Source organism: Micromys minutus (genome assembly GCF_963924665.1).
Source record: "Micromys minutus genome assembly, chromosome: 11".
Taxonomy (NCBI): domain Eukaryota; kingdom Metazoa; phylum Chordata; class Mammalia; order Rodentia; family Muridae; genus Micromys; species Micromys minutus.
The window spans coordinates 52620614-52640340 of NC_137980.1; the positions used below are offsets into that span (position 1 = coordinate 52620614).

General features: G+C 46.8%; 1 protein-coding gene across 1 annotated transcript; it reads left to right on the forward strand.

Annotated features, from left to right (window-relative positions):
* Window positions 1-2636: 2636 nt before the first annotated feature.
* On the forward strand, window positions 2637-19389 carry PXMP4 (peroxisomal membrane protein 4). The gene is made up of 4 exons (XM_080924873.1): window positions 2637-2803; window positions 9352-9414; window positions 13036-13234; window positions 18395-19389. The coding sequence occupies exons 1-4, from the start codon at window positions 2691-2693 to the stop codon at window positions 18656-18658; spliced, it is 639 nt and encodes a 212-aa protein (XP_080780999.1). The 5' UTR covers window positions 2637-2690; the 3' UTR covers window positions 18659-19389.
* The last annotated feature ends 338 nt before the right edge of the window (window positions 19390-19727 follow it).

The window sequence follows — 19727 nt, forward strand, 5'->3', positions numbered from 1 at the left end:
AGCTTGACGTTTCTTGACATACTAAACCCTACTCCCCAGGGTGCAGAAAGACTCATCAGTCACATGCTCCAAGAAAGAGCTTTAAAATAAGAATCCCCCTTTCCTTCTTTTCCACTGTTGTGTTTGGCTCTGAAGCAGCCTTTTCTGGGGTTCCTTGGGGCTAGTGGTCATACAATGGTTCCTGTCACATTAGCCTGGAAGGTGAAATCTTTTTGGTTGTAACTGTTGTTTCCCTAGAGGTCCATCTCAGATTAACTCAGGAGGGTCTGCTCTAAGCCTCCTGTTTTGAGCAGGGCCTGAACTTTCACTCTTGTATTTCATGCCCTGTGTGTTTGACAAATTGAAATTCACAGGGTCAATATTTGCCAAGGCTCTCCTGTCATGAGTGCTTTGGTGCGCCAGTATCTGAGCCCTCCTGTTAACTGTCTAGTTACCAATTTTCACTCAGTAATTGGCCTGGACATTCCTCACACTTTTAAGCATCTTCGTGTTTATAAGAGGATTATATAAATAGACATATTGGACGTATTAACTATTAACAAAAATGCCTGAAGAGTTACCCATGCTATGACCATAATGAATAGTGGTCTTGATGTGTGGGCCTTGGACATACAAGTGTCAGATCAGACACAGTGCTGAATGAGCCTCGGTCTTCATCAGGTGTCTCAGGTCTTGACAGAACTTGATGTGTGTAGGGAGGTGCATGTGCACATGTATGCATACATGTGTGGAGGCCAGAGGTCAATCTCTGGTGTTATTTCTCAGGAGCCGGGTTGTCTGGCCAGTGAGCTCCAGGGATATGCCTGTCTCTGCCTCCCCAGCACTGGGATCTAAAGCTCACATGACCACTCCAGCTTTTCCTGTGGGTTCTGATGACTGAATTCGGGTCCTCCTACTTTGACAGCAGGCATTTTTTTCTGACTGAGCCATCTCTGCAGCCTCTCCCCATTCTCGGGATAGGATCTCTTCTATCTCAAGCTGGCCCTGAACTAGCTATGCATGCTGCTGAGAATACCTTGAACACCTGAGCTGCCTTCTTCATATCCTCATCCTGGGATGAGAGGTGAATGGTACTAAACCCCACTGTGAGGTGCTGGGGATCAAGCGGGCACTCGCAGGCTAAACAACACGCTACTGTTCTAGCCTCTAGACAAGACTTTCTTTTTGTTTAAGATTCATTTATTTTATGTATATGAGTACACTGTAGCTGTCTTCAGACACACCAGAAGAGGGCATTGGACTCCTTGTACAATGGTTGTTAGCTACCATGTGGTTGCTGGGATTTGAACTCAAGACTTCTGGAAGAGCAGTCAGTGTTCTTAACCACTGAGCCATCTCTCCAGCCCTAGACACAATTTTCTAATATATGATTTTTAGAGGACTAACTGAATACACTAGTTGATCATTAAAAAAGACTCGATCTTGATGAGGAAATAGCTCAACACAGTTTACTTTCTTTACCAGCCTCTGACACTATCCTCTGATATTAGCCCAGACAATATCACAAGTAAATATTCCATGACCCCAGTACCAGGGAAAGACCTCCCAAATTACAGCCAGTAGACCTCAATGTGTGACTATTATCTAATGACCTTTATGCAGAGAAATACCATATGTAAGTACCACCGGTCAATGTTCTGGCAGTGGTAATTTATTACCTTACTTGCTCTGTACACTTGTGGTGGGTACTGGGGCTACAGCAGAAAATGAGACAATGAGCTTTCTGACCTCGAGAACCTTAACAGACCACGTGATGATGATTGACATTGAGTAGCAACAATTACAACGGGTGAAGAGTTCAATAGAGAAAACGCAAACAGCACAACAGAAAATCCGGGCTTAGAAATCAGAGCGACCAGTGCAGGCTTCCTTGATTAGGTGGTACCACCTAAGCCAACACCTGAGTACTGAGAAGTCAGTCATAGGTACAAAGAATATGCACTTCAAAAAGGGAATGACCGGGCGCAACTCCTTTGAAGCAGAAGGATTCTTGGTCTACTCGAGGAATGGAAACTAAGCCAGTAGGTTGGAGAGAAGAGATGATGTGAAACGAGAGGCAAAAGCTAGCACTCACATAAATAAGTCTGCTCCTGGGGGGCCCTGGGAAAGAGTTTGTATTTTAAAAATTAAGTAGAAACAGGCCTGTGGGAGCATGTGGGAAGTAGAGGCAGGGGGATCATAGTTCAAGGCCAGCCTGGGCTACAAGAGATCCTGTTTCAAAGCAAAAAACAAGAGTGACATGTAATTAAATTTATGTTCTGAGAAGTTAGCTGTGATACTCGCTAGGCAAGTGTCAAGTATGATGATAAGTCCAACGTCACCTTCCAAACACCACCCATTACGACTCGTAAGAGCAACAAACCCCTCCTAAGCCCACAAAGAAACAAACTTCTCTCCAAGAAGACAGCCTCCTCATTGGGCAAGTCCTGCAGGAGACCTTCCGAGTCCCGGCGATTGGTTACCAACTCTCTTTTCTCTTCCAATCAGACAGATATTCCGAAGAGTAAGCAGGTCTCGGCCCCTTGCAGACAAATGCGCTCTGTAACTGGCTCTCTTATATGATTGACAGGAGACTCAGCCTATGGATACAACGACGGGGAGGTGCTCTCCAATGCAGTGAGCTGTGCCGCCAGAGTCCCGGGCTGTCAGTACTTGGGCAGCTGGGTCCTTCTACCGAGTTCTCCGGTGCTATGGCCGCCCCGCCGCAACTACGGGCTCTTCTCCAGGCTGTCAACAAGCTGCTGCGCCAGCGCCGCTATCACGCTGCGCTGGCCGTGATAAAGGGCTTCCGGAACGGGGCTGTGTGAGTAGGGCCGCGGAGTTCGGTCAGGGCTGAGGGACGGGCCTACCTGGGGTCGCGAGTTCAAGGCCCGGGGCCACTATGCTGTGTACTCTCTAGGAAGCCTCAGGTGTCTGTAGTTTTTGGTACCCCGTTGGTGCAGCAGATGTAGGATTCTGAGTTCCAGTCCTGAGCTAGGGCTTCCTCTGTCCTGCTTCTAGGTCCTCTGTCCTTTCCAATCTGGCACTCTTGGCTTTGTTGCCTCCTGTGCCAGCACCTGTATCCCCTCGTAGCGTCTAAGTCATCTTATCTTGCCTTGTGACCTTTGGCCTACTTGGCTTCTGTAGCTCTGTATGCACACACACACACACACACACACACACACACACTGTCGTTTAACTCTGTCCTTTAACAGGCAGGTGGTCACCTTATAGGTCCCCCCAGTTAAATTGCCAACAGGTTCACATTTATATGGGACTTCACCTCATCCTTCATTTTCACTGGGGATTCGTGGGAAGTGACAGAGAATGTATGTAAGGAAAAGTAGCTAATATTTGCTGGGTAAATTGATCTCATCCCCTCATAGGTAGGAGAGGAGATCTTGGGGTCGTTTTGCTTGACTGGTGCCTGAAGGGGAGTCCCAGATTCTTTAACCTCATGTTAATAACCCCTTAACAGTTATTGAGGGGTTACGATCACAGCACAAGCAGTGACTCAGAGAAGAACCCAAAGTCTCTCTGGCCCCTAAAGTTGGCATCCTGGTAGCAGGTTGTGGCATGGTTGTGAGTGTGTCAGCTACCATGTTCTTCATCTTGAACAAATCATTTAGCCTTTCTGGGTCTCACTTTCTGGAAAATAGGTCCCCCAGAGTACTTTTATACTGTTTTGAAGATTGAGTCGTGTGTGTCTATACACTGACACATGTTGGTACAGGTACACTGTCTACCTGGTGTGTGTCTGTACACTGACACATGTTGGTACAGGTACACTGTCTGCCTGGTGTGTGTCTGTACACTGACACATGTTGGTACAGGTACACTGTCTGCCTGGTGTGTGTCTGTACACTGACACATGTTGGTACAGGTACACTGTCTGCCTGGTGTGTGTCTGTACACTGACACATGTTGGTACAGGTACACTGTCTGCCTGGTGTGTGTCTGTACACTGACACATGTTGGTACAGGTACACTGTCTGCCTGGTGTGTGTCTGTACACTGACACATGTTGGTACAGGTACACTGTCTGCCTGGCTCATGGACCCTTTGAAGATCACTGCTTACTTTCTCTATAGTATGTGTTGTCATCAGACACTGAATAATCTTTTTCCCCGATCCATGTCTCTCACTAGAAAGTGTACTTCATCAGCCTAGGGTGGTGTACAGGCCCGTCATCCCAACACTCAGGAGGATGGAACAGCTTATTTGTGCAAAATAAAGAGTTCCAGGTTAACCTGGGCTACCATGAGAGACCCTGCCTAAGAACAGCAACAGAAAGTGCTTTACGAGGACAGATATCTTTATGTTGTCCTCTGTGTGTCCTGGTACTCTGTTATAGGCACTCAAATTTTCCTTTATGGATATTTGAAAAAAGAGGAATTACTCTTGTCTCTGCCTCGCAGATGGGTGGACTGTGATTATAGGAGGTCTGTCAACTGCTCCTGGTCATATCCTGTCAGCATTACAATCCAGATCCAAACTCAAATGGTAGAGTCAGGAAGAAATTGCGTCTTACTGAATCTGGCCAAATCATATCAGATACTCATTGACCAGGATGGGGTGAGCCCTGAGGTAACATCAGTAGCCCCTTTGCCAGGTGTGCACTGTACAAAGCAGGGGCTGGCCCCTGTGCCAGCAAGCATTGCCCAATATGGTCTTTGTACAGCTGACCCTATGCCACCTCTCTCTGTCCTCCTCCGTGGACCTTCCCAGACAGACATTCTCTGAGGTCAGGTGCTTGGGCTCCAATCCCAATACTTTCTTTGTAAAGACTGAGCGATTCTCTGTCTTGTCTGGTCTTGGTTTCCTCCTCTGTAAAATTAAAACTATAAAGTCAGCCAGATCCGAGTCCCCAAGGCAGGGAACTCAATACTTGGCAGTGACCAATGCTCTGCCTTCTACCAGGGCCACAGGTCCAAGGGGGAGCCTCACAAACTACTGGGATAGGGCTGAGCATGGCAACACACACTTGTAATTATAATGCTTTAGAGGCAAGTGGATTGAGAGTCTGAGAGTAGCTTCGGCTGAATAGCAAGATTCTATAGCCAAAAACAAAGCAAAGCAAAAACAAAACTCCAAGAAACAAACGCCACACCAGTGCAAAGCAGTATTCAGCAGTGCTTTTCAGGGGAAGTGGTGGTGATATTCTGGAAGCCAAATTAGAGTTTTCCAGGGAGAAAAGGGCATTCTGGCCACGGAAATGCCTTCAACAAGGGCCTGGAGGCGGGAGAAAAAGTGCTGCATTTGTGAAGAGATGTGATCAGTTTAGAGACGTCAGCATGGATGACTGAGATGTTTGAATTCTGTGAACAGTTAACTCACACCTAACTAGTTCACAAGTGTGAGCTGCCCTCATGCCCAGTACGCCTGCACACACGGAGGTCCAAGGACCACCTCACTGAGTTCCTTCACTTTTTGTTTGAAAAAGGGTCTCACTGGCGTGGAGTGTCACCAGATGGCTAGTTGGCCATCAACCTCCAAGAATCTACACCTCTTATCTCACCATTGCTTTGGACGCAGGTGCCCACCACTATGCCTTGCTTTTTACATGGGCTCCAGGGTTTCCAAATTCAGGTCCTCACACTTATAAGGCAAACACTTTACTAACCAAGACATCATTCTAGCTTCTACTTTAATTAAAGACAAAATCCCAGACCAAACAAACACATGAAAAACCCCAGGGCATAACTGTGTAGCTTAGGTTGATCGCAAAGCCAGGGCCCTCTTTTCTCAGCCATCCAGTTTCTGATACTGCAGGCAGGATTAGCACAGCCCATCTGAATTTGAGGATTCTGAGAAGGGGCTTTTCAGATGTAGGGACCTGAGGACAGGCTGCTTGTCTTTGGCATAAAAGGAAGGCACTGGCTGCCTGGAAGAGGCTGAAGGCCTCTGTGTAGGAGGAGATATGGTTTGAAGGTGCTGGGGGAAGAAAGGCACAGAGACTGAGATGGGAACTTCGTGGCCACTGCCAGGCAGAGGAAAAGATAAAAAAGCGTCCTGCTGGCTTCTGCAACAAAAACACCACTTAAAGTTGTTAACTTTACATTTTTCCCCTTAGTTTCATCTTTTAAAAGTTAGGTAACTTGGGGCTAGAAAGATAGCTCAGCAGTTAAGAGCACTGACAGCTTTTCCAGGGGTCCTGAGTTCAATTCCCAGCAACCACATGGTGGCTCACAACCATCTGTAATGAGATCCGATGCCCTCTTCTGGTGTGTCTGAAGACAGCTACAGTGTACTCATACATGAAATAAATAAATCTTTAAAAAAAGAAGTTAGGAAACTCATTCACAAAAGTCAGGGGCACTCAGTCAGTATGCAAGAGGCCCTGAGTTGTATCCCCAACTCTAAAGTAAAGTTAGGCAAATGTCCTCAGTCAGTGGTCCCTCTCTGAGGAGATGTCCCTGTGTGAGTCTCTTATGTCTTCATTCAGAGTATTATATGCACACACAGACACATCTAACCCCCACCTTTAACCTTCCTCACCTTATAGTCTTTACTACATCACCTACACGTTTCCACATCGTTCTTGTAAATCCCAAAGACATGTCCCAGTGAGGCCTTTGTACGTCTCCCATTTCTGTTCTCCTTGTATCCTTCCCAGTGAACCTTTCCAGCCTTCTGTGGTCATGTCCCCAGCTCAGATCTTAATGCTTTTGATCTGAATATCGAGTGAGTCTTCATCTCTTCTGACATCTGTTTTCTCTTTTTAAAAACGTTCATTTAATTACTTGTTAAGATACATTTTTTATGTGTAGGAATGCTCTGCCCACATGTGGGCTTGTGTGCCACGTACATCCCTCGTACCCGTGGAAGCCAGATGAGGGCATGAGATCCCCTGCAGCGGGAGATGTAGAAGGTCATGAGTTGTGGTGCTGAGAACTGAACTTAAGTACTCTGCAAGGGCAACACTTAAGTTTAAGATTTATTTATTGTTATATATGTGAGTACACTGTAGCTGTCTTCAGACACACCAGAAGAGGGCATCAGATCCCATTACAGATGTTTGTGAGCCACCATGTGGTTGCTGGGAACTGAACTCGGGGCCTCTGGAAGAGCAGTCGGTGCTCTTAACCACTGAGCCATCTCGGTGGTTGCCAGACCTTTCCTTTATTTGCCTCATAATTCCTCAGTCCCAAACTAGTGTTTTTTTTTTTTTTTTTTTTTTTTTTTTTGAGACAGAGACTCTTTATGTAGCCTTGGTTGACCTAGAACTCCATGTAGACCAGTCTGGCTTTGAACTCACAAAGATCAGCCTGCCTCTGCCTCTTAAGTGCTGGGATTAAAGGCTTAAAGGCACGCGCCACCACAGTCAGCTCGGTTTCCTCTCAGTCTCTTCTGGCCTCATTTCCTCACACGTAAAATGAAACCAGAGAAAGGAAACCATTCTCACCACCCCCACCTCTCTCAGGCACATGCTCACATAGGTACGTGGGTAGGTCAGTATGGAGGCCAGAGGCCGACGTCAGTTCTCCCATCACATTCTGCATTGGCTTTTGTGGCAGTGTCTGTCACTGAGCCTGGAGCTTATCCATTGGCCAGGCCAGCTGAGCAGTGAGCTCCAGAACTCTGCCTGCCCCTCTCTGTCCCCATGGTCTGGGGTTGCTGATGAGATCTTCATGGTCACTGTGCAAGCACGTTACTCTCCGAGCCATCTACCCTGTGCCTGACTCCAGACATTTGCAGTTTCATTAAGAACCAGTCCCTTGACTTCCCCCTGCCCCCTGGCTTTTTCTGAGACAGGGTTTCCTGTGTATCCCTGGCTGTCCCGAAACTTACTCTGTAGAGCAGGCTGGCCTCGAACTCAGAGATCTACCTGCCTCTGCCTCCCAAGTGTTGGAGCTCCTCTTTTTTGAAGCCTGCAGTGAATATTCCCATATATTCAAGGAACAACAGTATGAGGCTCACAACCATTGTCCCAGGCCTTCAAGGGATATTAGGACTGAAGGCTAGAGTCAGTTGTAGAAATAAGGGTGAAGGTGTATCTTAGGGTTACTACTGCTGTGATGGAACACATTGACCAAAAGCAACTTGGAAAGGGTTGGTTTGACTTACATATCCCAAGTCACGGTCCACTGAAAGAAGCCAAAGCAGGAACTCAAATCAGGCAGATACCTGGAGGCAGGAGCTGATGCAGAGCCTGGGGAGGTGCTGCTTACTGGCCTGCTTCTCATGGCTTTCTTAGTCTGCTTTCTTATAGAAACCGGGGCTGTCAGCCCACGGTTGGTATCACCCATGGCCTGGGCCTTCCCTCATCACTCACTAATTAAGAAAATGCCCCACAGGCTTGCCTGCCCACAGCCTGATCTGATGGAGGCATTTTCTCATTGAGGTTCCCTTCTCTCAAGTTACTATCACTTATGTTGAGTTATTATAAAACCAGCTAGCATACATGTCCACACACATACACAAATAAATATTTTTTAAATCTATCAAAATAATTAATAATAATAAAGAACAAAGACTAAAAATTAAACTCTTGATATGGTGACATGCTAATTCCAGTTCTCAGAAGGTATAGGCAGGCAGGTCTCCATGAGTTTTTTTTTTTTTTTTTGTTTTGTTTTTTGTTTTTCGAGACAGGGTTTCTCTGTATAACAGTCTTAGCTATTCTGGAACTTTTTTTGTAAGCCGGGCTGGCCTTGAACTCGAAGAGATCTGAACCTGCAGGGGCCTGTCTACCTCTGCTTCCCAAGTGTCCACCTCCTCTCCAGGCCTTTTTGAGGATTTTTGTTGTTGTTGTATTGTTTTGTGTGATGATGGTTTGTTTCTGAGACAGGGTCTCACTTCTCAGCCCTGCCTTCCCTGGAACTCACTATGCAGACCAGGCTGGTTTTAAACTCAGATCCCGTTGGCATCAAAGGTGTGCACCCCCACAGTCGGACTCTCTGAGCTTGAGGCTAGCCTGGTGTACATGTGGCGCTGCAGCCCAGCTAGAGCTACAGAGATGGAGTCTGTGTCAACAATCTGTTAGTAATAACAATAACAAATCAGACCTAAAGTTGATAGAAGGTGGACCTGGCTGCAGTTTGAAGTACAGGAAGGAGCGAAGGGTGTGTCTGCAAAGCCAGGCGAGTAGGAGTGGTGCCCACCTTTTGCATACTTCATTTTCTCCCATTAGAATTATACCCATCCCTCTAAGGTTTAGCACTCCTTTCTAGTTGGGGAAACTGAGGCTTGGAGAAGGTAAAGATAAGCCAAAGGTCACTCTACCCTGAAGGTGTACGACTTGAACCCAGATATAAGTGGAGAGCCAACATCATTTCCTCTGCGATGGGTATCAGAATTGGAGGTGGGAGAGAGGACCAGGGGTCCAAGGGACAGTAGTGGGTTAGTGACTGTTTTCTTCTGTTTCTACAGCTACGGCGTCAAAATCCGGGCACCTCATGCACTGGTGATGACCTTTCTCTTCAGGAGTGGCAGGTACCTTCCCTCTCTGCATGCCACAGGGCGAGGATGGCTTCCCCCTCAGGCCAAGATGGCTGTTCCTAGCTGGGACCAGCTTCCCTGTGCCCCAATTCTTCCTAAAGACCAACTCTGATTCTACGTCCCCCACTTGAAGATGCCTGTGGCTTCTCGATATCCTCTGAAGAGACCCAGCCGTCAGATCTGGGCTTCAAGGCCTTCTGTGGTCTGGCCACGGCCATTTCCCTACAGTGTCCCGCGTGGGATTCCTTGGCACACAAGTTCTGTTCCAGGCCATGCTTTGCCCTTTCCACGCCCACACGTTTGCCCAAGCATGGCCACTTCCTGGAGTGCCCTGTCCTCCTCTAGCAAGCCTTTATTTCCTTCTTGGAAACCTGTCCAGTCCTCCGGGGATCAGTCTCTGTTCTCCCCTCACTGGCTTCCGTGCCCTGGCCTTCTTTTGCGTTCCTATGACCCTTCCTTCATGGCCTTACTCAGAAAACTCACTGCAGTCCAGTTTTAGTGGCTGTAGACACACCTGCAGCTTACGAGAACCACACCCAGGGATTGGAGCAATGGCACCATTGGTTACGAGCGCTTGTTGGATTTTCAGAAGACCTGAGTTTAATTCTTAGCACTCACATGGTGGCTCCCAATCATCTGTAACTCCAGTCCCAAGGACTCCCACATCCTCTTCTGAGCTCCACAGGCACCAAGCACACATGTGGCTTACAAACATGCAGGCGGGCAAAACACTCAAACATGAAATAGAAAACAAATACATCCGAAAACAAAATCATACTCAGAGGGCAGGTTAAGTCTAAGTTGCGAGATTTCTGTTTTGACAGTTTTATTTTACTTATCTTTGTTGGGGCTTTTTGCCCTCCAAATCTCATCTTTTCCTTTCCCCTCCCTCCCCTCCTTTCCCCCCTCTCCTTCTCTCTCCAGTGCCAGGAACACAGTAGGCATGCACACTGGCACTGAGCTAAATCCCCAGCTTCTTTTTGTTTTGTTGAGTTTTGGTTTTGAGACAGGGCCCCACATCTTTTGTTTGCTTGTTTGTTTGGTTTTTATTTTTCAAGTCAGGGTTTCTCTGTGTAACCCTGGCTGCCCTGAAATTCTTCTTGTAGACCAGACTGGCTTTGATCTCACAGAAGTCTGCCTACCTAGTGTGTGCAACCATGCCTGGCCATATCATTTTTTTAAAGATTTATTTAGTTTATTTATATGAGTGCATTGTAGTTGTCTTCAGACACACCAGAAGAGGGCATCAGATTTCATTACAGATGGTTGTGAGCCACCATGTGGTTGCTGGGAATTGAACTCAGGACCAGGACTCTCTCAACCACTGAACCATCTCTGCAGCCCCTAATTTTTTTTTAAAGCCTGAACTTATTCATTCGGTCCCCGCGTATTTAGTGAATGTCTGTTATGAGATGGACACCGTTTGGGCTGCTGAGGAGATGGCTGCGAACAAAGCAGACATGGATTCCTACTCTTCTCCCTGTAATCTTCCAGCAGGAGGTAGTGAGCAGGAGGCCCGCACAGTGGGGGCGTGCCTGGTGAGGCTTGATGGGTGGGCCACCAAAAGGCTGGAAGGGAAAGACTATCCAGGGTCACATTAGGTACCGGGCCAGGCCTGTCCAGCTCTGGACTTGAGAGAGGAGAGTGGTTTCCCTTTTAAGTGAGAACAGAACTAACACTGGAGCAGGGGCATGCCACTGTTTGACTTCCTGCAGGGTTGGTTTCTTTTTTTTTTTTTTTTTTTTCTGGTTTGGAATATATATACACACATATCTGAACATGTGCACGTGAGTGCAGGTGCCCAGGAGGCCAGAAGAGGGCGTCGAGCCTTTGGAGATGAACCCTGACATGGGTACTGGGAAGTGAACTCTGTCCTCTGTGGGAGCAGTGTGCACTCTTAACCTGTGAGCCGTCTCTCCAACTCCTTGTGGGAAGCGTCACACATTCTGTTTCCTCTTTGCTCCTTGAGACAGTCTTGCTTTGTTGTCAGCCTACCCACCTACTTTGAGGCTCCCATTCCACCTCAGCCTTCCAGATGGCTGGAAGAATAGGTTTGTGGCTTCTGTGTGTGTAGCAGCCTGGTTGAGAACAGCTTAGAGAGAAGGAACCACACAAAAGCAGAAGCCATGAATATCCGTGGCGGTGGCCCAGACCTGGGTGGCGGCCGGGAGGACAGCAGTTGGACTCTGAGGCATTTTCAAGGGAAGATCGATTCCTGCCAGCTACTTACTTTCTCAGGGTTGGTTTGGTTTTGTTTTGAGGCAGAGTCTCACTGTACAGACCAGGATGGCCTCACACAGTGGTATGCATACCTCTGCCTTCTCAAGTGCTGGGATTGAAGGCAAGCAACACAATGTCTGGCCTTACTTTTTCACTTAGTTTTTGAGACAGGGTCTTGCTCCATAGCTCAGGCTGGTCCCCAACTCCCAATCTTCCTGTTTCACCCGGGATTGAAGGAACGTGTCACTGTGCCCAACTGTAATCCAAATTTCTTGCTTTAAAAATGGAGTTCATAGCTGAACATGGTGGCATACTCCATTAATCCCAGCACTTGGGAGGCAGAGGCAGGTGGATCACTTGAGTTCAAACACTCTGGTCTATATAGTGAGTTTTTGGACAGCCAGGGCTACATAAAAAGACCCTGTCTCAAAAAACCAGCCAGCTAACCCTTAAACAAACAAAGGTACTTCTGGGGCCTATGTCCGCAAGAGCCAAGAACCAGCTGCTGCTGGCTTTTCCCAGTCACCTGGCTGACTTCCACCCTGCCTTTGTCTAGAATTAAGCAGTATGCTCTCTCCATGGGTTGTCTTTGCTGTCCCGTAGTGAGACTGTAGAGATAACTCAGCCATCGCAAATGTCTGTTGGTCTGACAGAGGACTGGAATTTGGTTTCTGGCACCCCACACACCAGCAGCTCACAACTCCCTGTAACTCCAGGTCCAGGGAATCTGGTGCCCTCTTCTGGTCTATGTAGGTACTCACATGCAAGCAAGATTGAATCAGTCCTTTATCTCAAGAGGAGCAATTGCAGTTGGCTGACCTCACTCCCCCTTCTCCACACACAGCCCCTGTTTCTAGCCCACACTGGCCTCTCTCCATTCACTCCCTTCCTCCATGTCTGTCCTTGGAGCCTTTGTGTATAGTGAGTCTTCTGCCGAGCTAGCAGCATGTTCTTTCCTGGTTCCCGGACAACCTACTGTCAAAGTCAATGTCTTAATTCTTGTCTTGTTCTGCCCCCCCCCCCCCCGAGAATCCCCACAAAATCAGAAAGCAGATCTGTCTGTTTCTCAGAATTCAGCTCATAGTAGGCACCTACTCATTTGTCTGCTCACCTCTTCCTTTTGTTGAGCACCTACTGTGTGCCAGACCGGGTTCTGTGCCCTTAAGACAGACAAACAAAATCTCGACCCGCAGGAGGCTTATACCAAGGACTAAGAAGGACGGGTGAGGGAAGGGTGGGCACTCATTAACTCAAGGTGTCAGGGAGTGGCTCCAGCCTGGTGTGGGAGCTATGCCCCCAGGACATGGAGCACCCATGCCTAATTCAGATCTGCACATACATCCGGGAATCCTGGACCAGGTGGGCCTGCACTCACAGGACTTTCTGTTTGTACAGTCTCCGAGAGAAGCTGCAGGCCATCCTGAAAGCCACGTACACCCACTCTCGGAACCTAGCCTGCTTTGTGTTCACCTATAAGAGTCTCCATGCCCTACAGTCCTGTGTGCAAGGCGAGACCCACCAGATGCACTCTTTCCTGGCTGCCTTCATCGGGGGCCTCCTTCTGTTTGGAGAAAACAATAACATTAATAGCCAGGTAAAAGCTTTCCTGAAATTGGATGGGGGCCAGTGGGGTGCCCTTTAAATTGGCTGGCATCTGTGACTGAGGTCTAAGAATCGCCATTCCCTGTGTGACTTTGTGTCTATGTCATTTCTCCCTAAATTTTTCTCATGGTGGGTGTTTTGGGACAGGGTACACCTCACTCTGTAGACCAGGCTGGCCTTGAAATCACAGAGGTCTGCTTGTCTTTGCCTCCTGAGTTCTGAGATAAAAGGCTTGCACCAGCACAGCCCAGCGGAAGTTTTCCCCATTTGTAAAACCAAACCACAGTTCCTCACATCAATATGTCTGCTGCTCTTTGGGGCAAAGATCTTCGAGGTGGTTGAGACAGGTTTCATCTTGTTCAGGCAAGCCTTGAGCTTGGCTTGAACTCCTGATGTTCTTGCCTTGTTCCAGGTGCTGAGATTACAGATACACATCACCTAATGGTACAATGGTTCTTTAAGTTATTTATTTATGTGTGTTTGCCTCTATGTGGGGTGTGTACCTGTGTGTGGGTATCCATGGAGGCCAAAGAGGGAGCTGGAGTTGTGTGCCACTGCCTTATGTGAGGCTAGGGATTGAACTCTGTCCTCTGCAAGAACAGTAAGTGCTCTTAACTACTGAGTCATCTCTCCAGACTAAGATTTTTAAAACATACTTTGACCTGGGTGTGGTGGTACATTGATAGACTAAGGCCTTGACTTGAAGCCAGCCTGGGCTGCATCTTAAAACAAACAAGCAGAACCCAGTGAATTTGAAAATAGGAAATCAAAAGAGAAAAGCCAGTTCTCTGAAAAGATGAATAAAATCAATAAGCCTGTACCCCAGCGTCACCTACAAAGACTTTTACCACTACTAGAAATGGCACCGGTTATGTTTAATGTCCTGTGTACATTAAAAGACCTTGAGGAATCTCAGCACTCAGAAGGCAGAGGCAGGAGGATCTGTATGAGTTGGAGGCCAGCCTCGTCTACATAGTGAGTTCCAGGACAGGAATAGCTTGTTTCTTTGTTTTTGAGACAGGGTCTCTCTGTGTAACCTGTGAGATGTTTCAGCAGGTAAAGTTGCCTGCCGTTAAATCTGACAACTTAATTTGATCCCTGGGACTCAGATGGTGGAGAAAACCATCCCCTGAAGGTTTTCCTCTGGTCTCTCCATGCACTATGGGATACTAGTCCTGTATCCCCTAAAATAAAATAATAAGAAATGAAATATAAATTTTTTAAAGATCTTGAATACCATGGATTACTATTCTATTTTCGCAAACTTGGTAGCTGATATGAAATAGACTGATTCTTTAGGAAGAAAAATGTGCTCCGGGCCACTCAGGAAAGACAGTGTGGATGACCAGTATCTGATAGAAGGGCAGACCCTGCCTGGCTTGCTCGAAGGTGGTCAGAGACATTATGATAAAATCAGAAAATAAATGCAAAAGCAATCCCCCAGCCCCAGAACTCCAGCCACTGACAGATCCAGTCCCCGATGTCTGTGCTTGCGCCCAGGCATGGGTAGGGCTTTGGCTTCCGTCATGCCCACTGCATGGAGACAGGGAAGAGTTAGCCTTTGGCCATCATACATGCGGCACTTTGTACATGTGTCAGACTGCACATTCCTAGAAATGAGAGGTCTGTGGGAGCATTGTCATTTTGTAAGGAAGTTTTCTGAGGTTCTTTTTATACATGGGTGTTTTGTCTATATGTGTCTGCACCATGTGTGTGCCTGGTACCCATGGAGGCCAGAAGAGGGCATTGGATCCCCTGGAACTGGAGTTTACAGATGGTTGTGAGCCGCTGTGTGGATGCTGGAAATTGAACATGGGTCTCCTGGAAGAACAGCCAGTGCTTTTAACTGCTGAGCCGTTGCTCCATCCCCAGATTTTCTTTTTTTAAAAAAAAATGTTTTTCAAAATAGGTTTCCTCTTTAGATCTGGTTGTCCTGGAACTTTGAAGACCAGGTTAGCCTTGAACTTAGAGATCCGTCTGCCTCAGCCTCCCGAGTGCTGGGACTAAAGGCTACCACTGCCTAGCTCCTTTCTTTTAAAACAAGTTTTTTAATGTTTTGGAGTATTTGCCTGCATGTGTGCGTGTGCACCGTATGTGTGCCTGGTACCTGGGAAGCCAAAAGAAGATGTTGGATACCCTGGAACAGGAGTTACAGAAAGTAGTAAGCATATATGTGGGTTCTGGGAACTGAACCTGGGTCCTCTGTACAAACAGCAAATGCTCTTAACTGCTGAGCCATCTCTCCAGTCCCTTTTATTTTTTGAGACAAGCTCTCATATTACCCAGGCCATTCTCAAACACATACCTGAGGCTGGCCTTGAACTCTTCCCCAGCATTTGGATTGCAGGTATGTGTCACCAAAACCAGCTACTTTATTTTTCTTACAACGTCTTGCTCTGAAGCCCAAACTGGCCTTGAGTCTTGACAGTTCTCCCTGCGTCTCTGGGGCTCTGGAGTTATAGCCATAGATGGCCAGCCTGGCTTAATTTATTTCTTTTTATTCCTAAGTAGTATAGGCATATCACAAGGTGGTGGTGGTTGTTTTAATCATTTGTTGAAGGACGTTTGGGCAGTTTCTAGCTTTGGAATATTACAAGTAGAGCTGAGAAGAACACTCTTGTATAGATTCTTCTGTGAACATAAGTTTTAGTTGTTCTGGGATAAAAGCCCAAGAGTGTAATTGTGGGTTGTGTGGTATATGCATGCTTGGTTTTAAAACAACCTGCCAAGAAAGAAAAAGGAAAAAAACCCAACAACCCTCTGCCAAGCTGTTTTCCAGAGTGACTGTCATTTTTACATTCTCACTAGGGAGCTAGGAATGGCTTGTCTACTTTCTCCACAGCCTAACTGACGTTTGGTTTGTTGCATGGTTTATTTTATCTATGTTTTAAAATTTTTATTTGTGTGTGTGTGTGTGTGTGTGTGTGTGTGTGTGTGTCTGAGAGAGAGAGAGAGAGAGAGAGAGAGAGAGAGAGAGAGAGAGAGAGAAGCACTTGCCATGGTGCATGTGTGGAGATCAGAGGACAATTCTTGGAAGTTGGTTCCCTCCTTCCACTCTTGACTCTGGGATCTAACCCAGCCTGTCAGGCTTTTGCTGCAAGCTCCCCCAACCCCTAAACCATCTCACTGGCCCTGTCTCAGCCATTGTGACAGTGCATCTCATTGCGACTTGACTCTGCTTTTCCCTGATGGCATCTTCATTGTCATTTATCTGTCACCTGTGTAACCTTTTTGATGAGACACTTTAGTCATTTTCCCGTTGGAATAGTTCATGTTTTACATTTGAGCTCTGAGGACTTTTTTTCAAATCGTCTACACGCTGATGCTTTGCAGATATGCGTTGTGAATGTCTCTCATCTGTAGCTTTCCTTCCTTTGAGATAAGGTCTTGGCATGTAGCCCCTGTTGGCCAGGAATATTCCATATGCTCGGCTGGCTTCACGAGGAAAAAAATGGTATTTCGAGGAGATCCAAAATGTTATTTTTTTTTCTTCTTGGGGGTTCTTTGTTTTTTTTTAATTTTGAACTGCATTTAATTCATTTTAAAAACTTCTAATGAGGGAGTGGGTGTAGTGTTGCATGCCTTTAATCCCCATGCTGGAGAGGCAGAGGCAGGAGGATCTCTGTGAGTTCAAGGCCAGCCTGGTCTACGTGAGTTCCAGGACAGCCAGGGCTATACAGTAATATACCCTGTCTAGAAAAATAAAAAGACAAAAACCCTAATAATGATAATAATAATAATGATAATAATAATCAACACATAGGCTGACAAGATCTGAGCAGGTTAAGGTGCTTGCTGCCAAAGCTGATGACCTGAGTTAGATCCTTGGAACCATGTAATAGGAGGAGAGTATCAACTTCAAGTTATCTTTTTTGTTTTTAAAGATTTATTTATTTATTATATATAAGTACACTGTAGCTGTCTTCAGACACACCAGAAGAGGGCATCAGATCCCATTACAGATGGTTGTGAGCCACCATGTGGTTGCTGGGAACTGAACTCAGGACCTCTGGAACAGCAGTCAGTGCTCTTAACCACTGAGCCACCTCTCCAGCCCTCAAGTTATCCTTGAAGAAGTTAGGCAGTAAGGTACTTACTTGTAATCTCAGCACTGGGGAGGCAGTGAGTGTCCTTTGGTTTATACACACCCACACACCACATACAAACACACACACATACACAAACATATCTATATGTATACATATACACACACACTAGATACATACATATATACACCACACATAGAGAACACACATATACACTACACACACACACACACACACACACACACATAAGTAAATACATTTTTTTTGAAAGCCAGGCACAGAAGCATGAAAGAAATGGACCCCTGAACGCCCTGGCCAGCCAGCCTAGTCAAATTGGTACTCTGTCATGTTCACTGAGAAGATCTAGTCTCACAATTAGGGTAGAGGACGGGAGGGATCTATAGCTCAGAGATTAACAATGCTTTTAAATCTTTAAAAAGAGAAAACATTTGTATGCTAAAAGGGGCTGTTGAAACAGGATTCTTCTACACAGGCCCTGCTGTCTGAGAGCTCACTGGCTACCAGGCTGGTGTCAAACTCACAAGGGATTAAAGGCTTAAAGGTACCGCTGCACCTGGTTATAAAGGGAAACATTTATTAGGACATTGTTGGCTTTTTGAAAAATTATATTTGTCAATTTGACACAGAAAAAAAGAAAGAAAGTAAGCTAGAGCCCGGCATGGTGGCGCACACCTTTGATCTCTGCACTCAGGAGGCACAGGCAGACAGAGATCTCTGTGAGTTCCAGGCCAGCCTGCCCTACGTAACAAGTTTCAGGAGACCTAATTAATAGGGAGACCCCGTCTCCAAAAAACAAAAAAAATTAGGCTAGAGAGGAGAGTGAAGGAGACAGTGTCAGTCTCGGGTCTCTACACTCACATATGCACATGTCTGTGTGCACAAGCACCCAGCACACAGGGACTCACGTGCACAGACACACGCACCACACACAGAAATATTAAGATGTCTGAGGCATCCACCTCCATCACCTTGCAGGCTAACTTTGAAATGGCGGAGCAGTGGATGTCCAGGGCCTGCCGTTGGGTGGGCAGAAGGTTCTCAGAGGCTGTGCTGATAAGTAACCCCGAGTATTTCCCTCCCTGCAGATCAACATGTACCTGACATCACGTGTCCTGTTTGCCTTGTGCCGCCTGGGCGTGGAGAAGGGTTACATCCCTGCGCTCAAGTGGGACCCGTTCCCCTTTCACACGGCAGTGATTTGGGGGCTTGTGCTGTGGCTCTTCGAGTATCACCGGCCTACTCTGCAGCCCTCACTGCAGTCATCCATGACCTACCTCTACGAGGACAGCAACGTGTGGCATGACCTGTCAGACTTCCTCATCTTCAACAAGAGCAGCCCCTCCAAGTAACACAGCCCAAGGTGCTTCAGGGACTCCTCCGCCCAGACAGCGTTCAGGCAGCGCCCCGCTGCTGCTCAGGGCACGGTTCTGTTGGTTACCTGTACGGAGGGTCCTGCCTTCTCAAAGTCATGGACCTCACACTCCAACTTTTATTATCCCAGGCTCCCCTTTGCTGAAGTAGAAGTACTGAGTTCTATACCGACCAGGTACTTTCAAATACTGTAGCAAGTGGCTGGATCCCATTAAGGAGTCTGTGGTCTGATTCTAGGCTCTTCCAGCTTCTGTAAGGCCAGGGCAAGTTCACTCCTCCCTGGACCTCAGGCCATTCAGTTCCGGGGAGGACCCTCAGAGGGGAGTGTCTTCCCGGTGCACGTGATGTCCTACCCTCTACTGTGTACTGTGGGCTCCTTCCAGTGGGCAATAGGTTACAAAAGAAAGAAAGAAAAAAGAAAAACCACTAAATTCTTTTTGTCTAAGTTATTCTGTTGAGAAGCTCTGGAGCACACTGTCCAATAGGAACACAACATGAGCCATGTGTACAATTAAGGTTTTTCAAGAGCTCAGAGGCACAGCACATGCCAAGCTTGTGCGAGACCCTGGATCCTGTCACCAGCGCTGAGAATAAAAACTAATAGTGACCACATTTTTGCGATGCATTAAGAAGGCTGTCAGTAGGGTTGTATACTTCAGGCCAGACGGAGATATATTAAAAAAAAAAAAAAAAAAAAAAAAAAAAAAAACTCAGTCTCAAAAAATGGAGGGGGGCTGGGAGATAGCTCAGCGGGTAAAGATGTAGGCTGCCAAGTGACCTGAGTGTGATCTCTGCGTTCTACATGGCAACATGGTGGAAGAAGACAACCAGATTCTGCAAATTGTCCTCTGACCTCCACATGTGTGCCTTGGCATGTATGTGTGCATGCACACACACACATGCACATATACAATAAATGAATGAAAATATAATAAAGAATATGTAAGATTCATCTTAATCATATATTTTGCCTGCATGTGCATCTGTGCACCGTGTGTGTGTGGTACCAGCAGAAGTCAGCAGAGGGTGCTGAATCCCTTGGAACTG

What these genes read in the sequence shown, in the direction of transcription:
- PXMP4 (XM_080924873.1), top strand. Translation starts at nt 2,691, where the DNA reads ATGGCCGCCCCGCCGCAACTACGGGCTCTTCTCCAGGCTGTCAACAAG. An exon ending in GGCTTCCGGAACGGGGCTGT is followed by an intron (nt 2,804 to 9,351) that starts GTGAGTAGGGCC and finishes CTGTTTCTACAG; the next exon opens with CTACGGCGTCAAAATCCGGG. An exon ending in TTTCTCTTCAGGAGTGGCAG is followed by an intron (nt 9,415 to 13,035) that starts GTACCTTCCCTC and finishes CTGTTTGTACAG; the next exon opens with TCTCCGAGAGAAGCTGCAGG.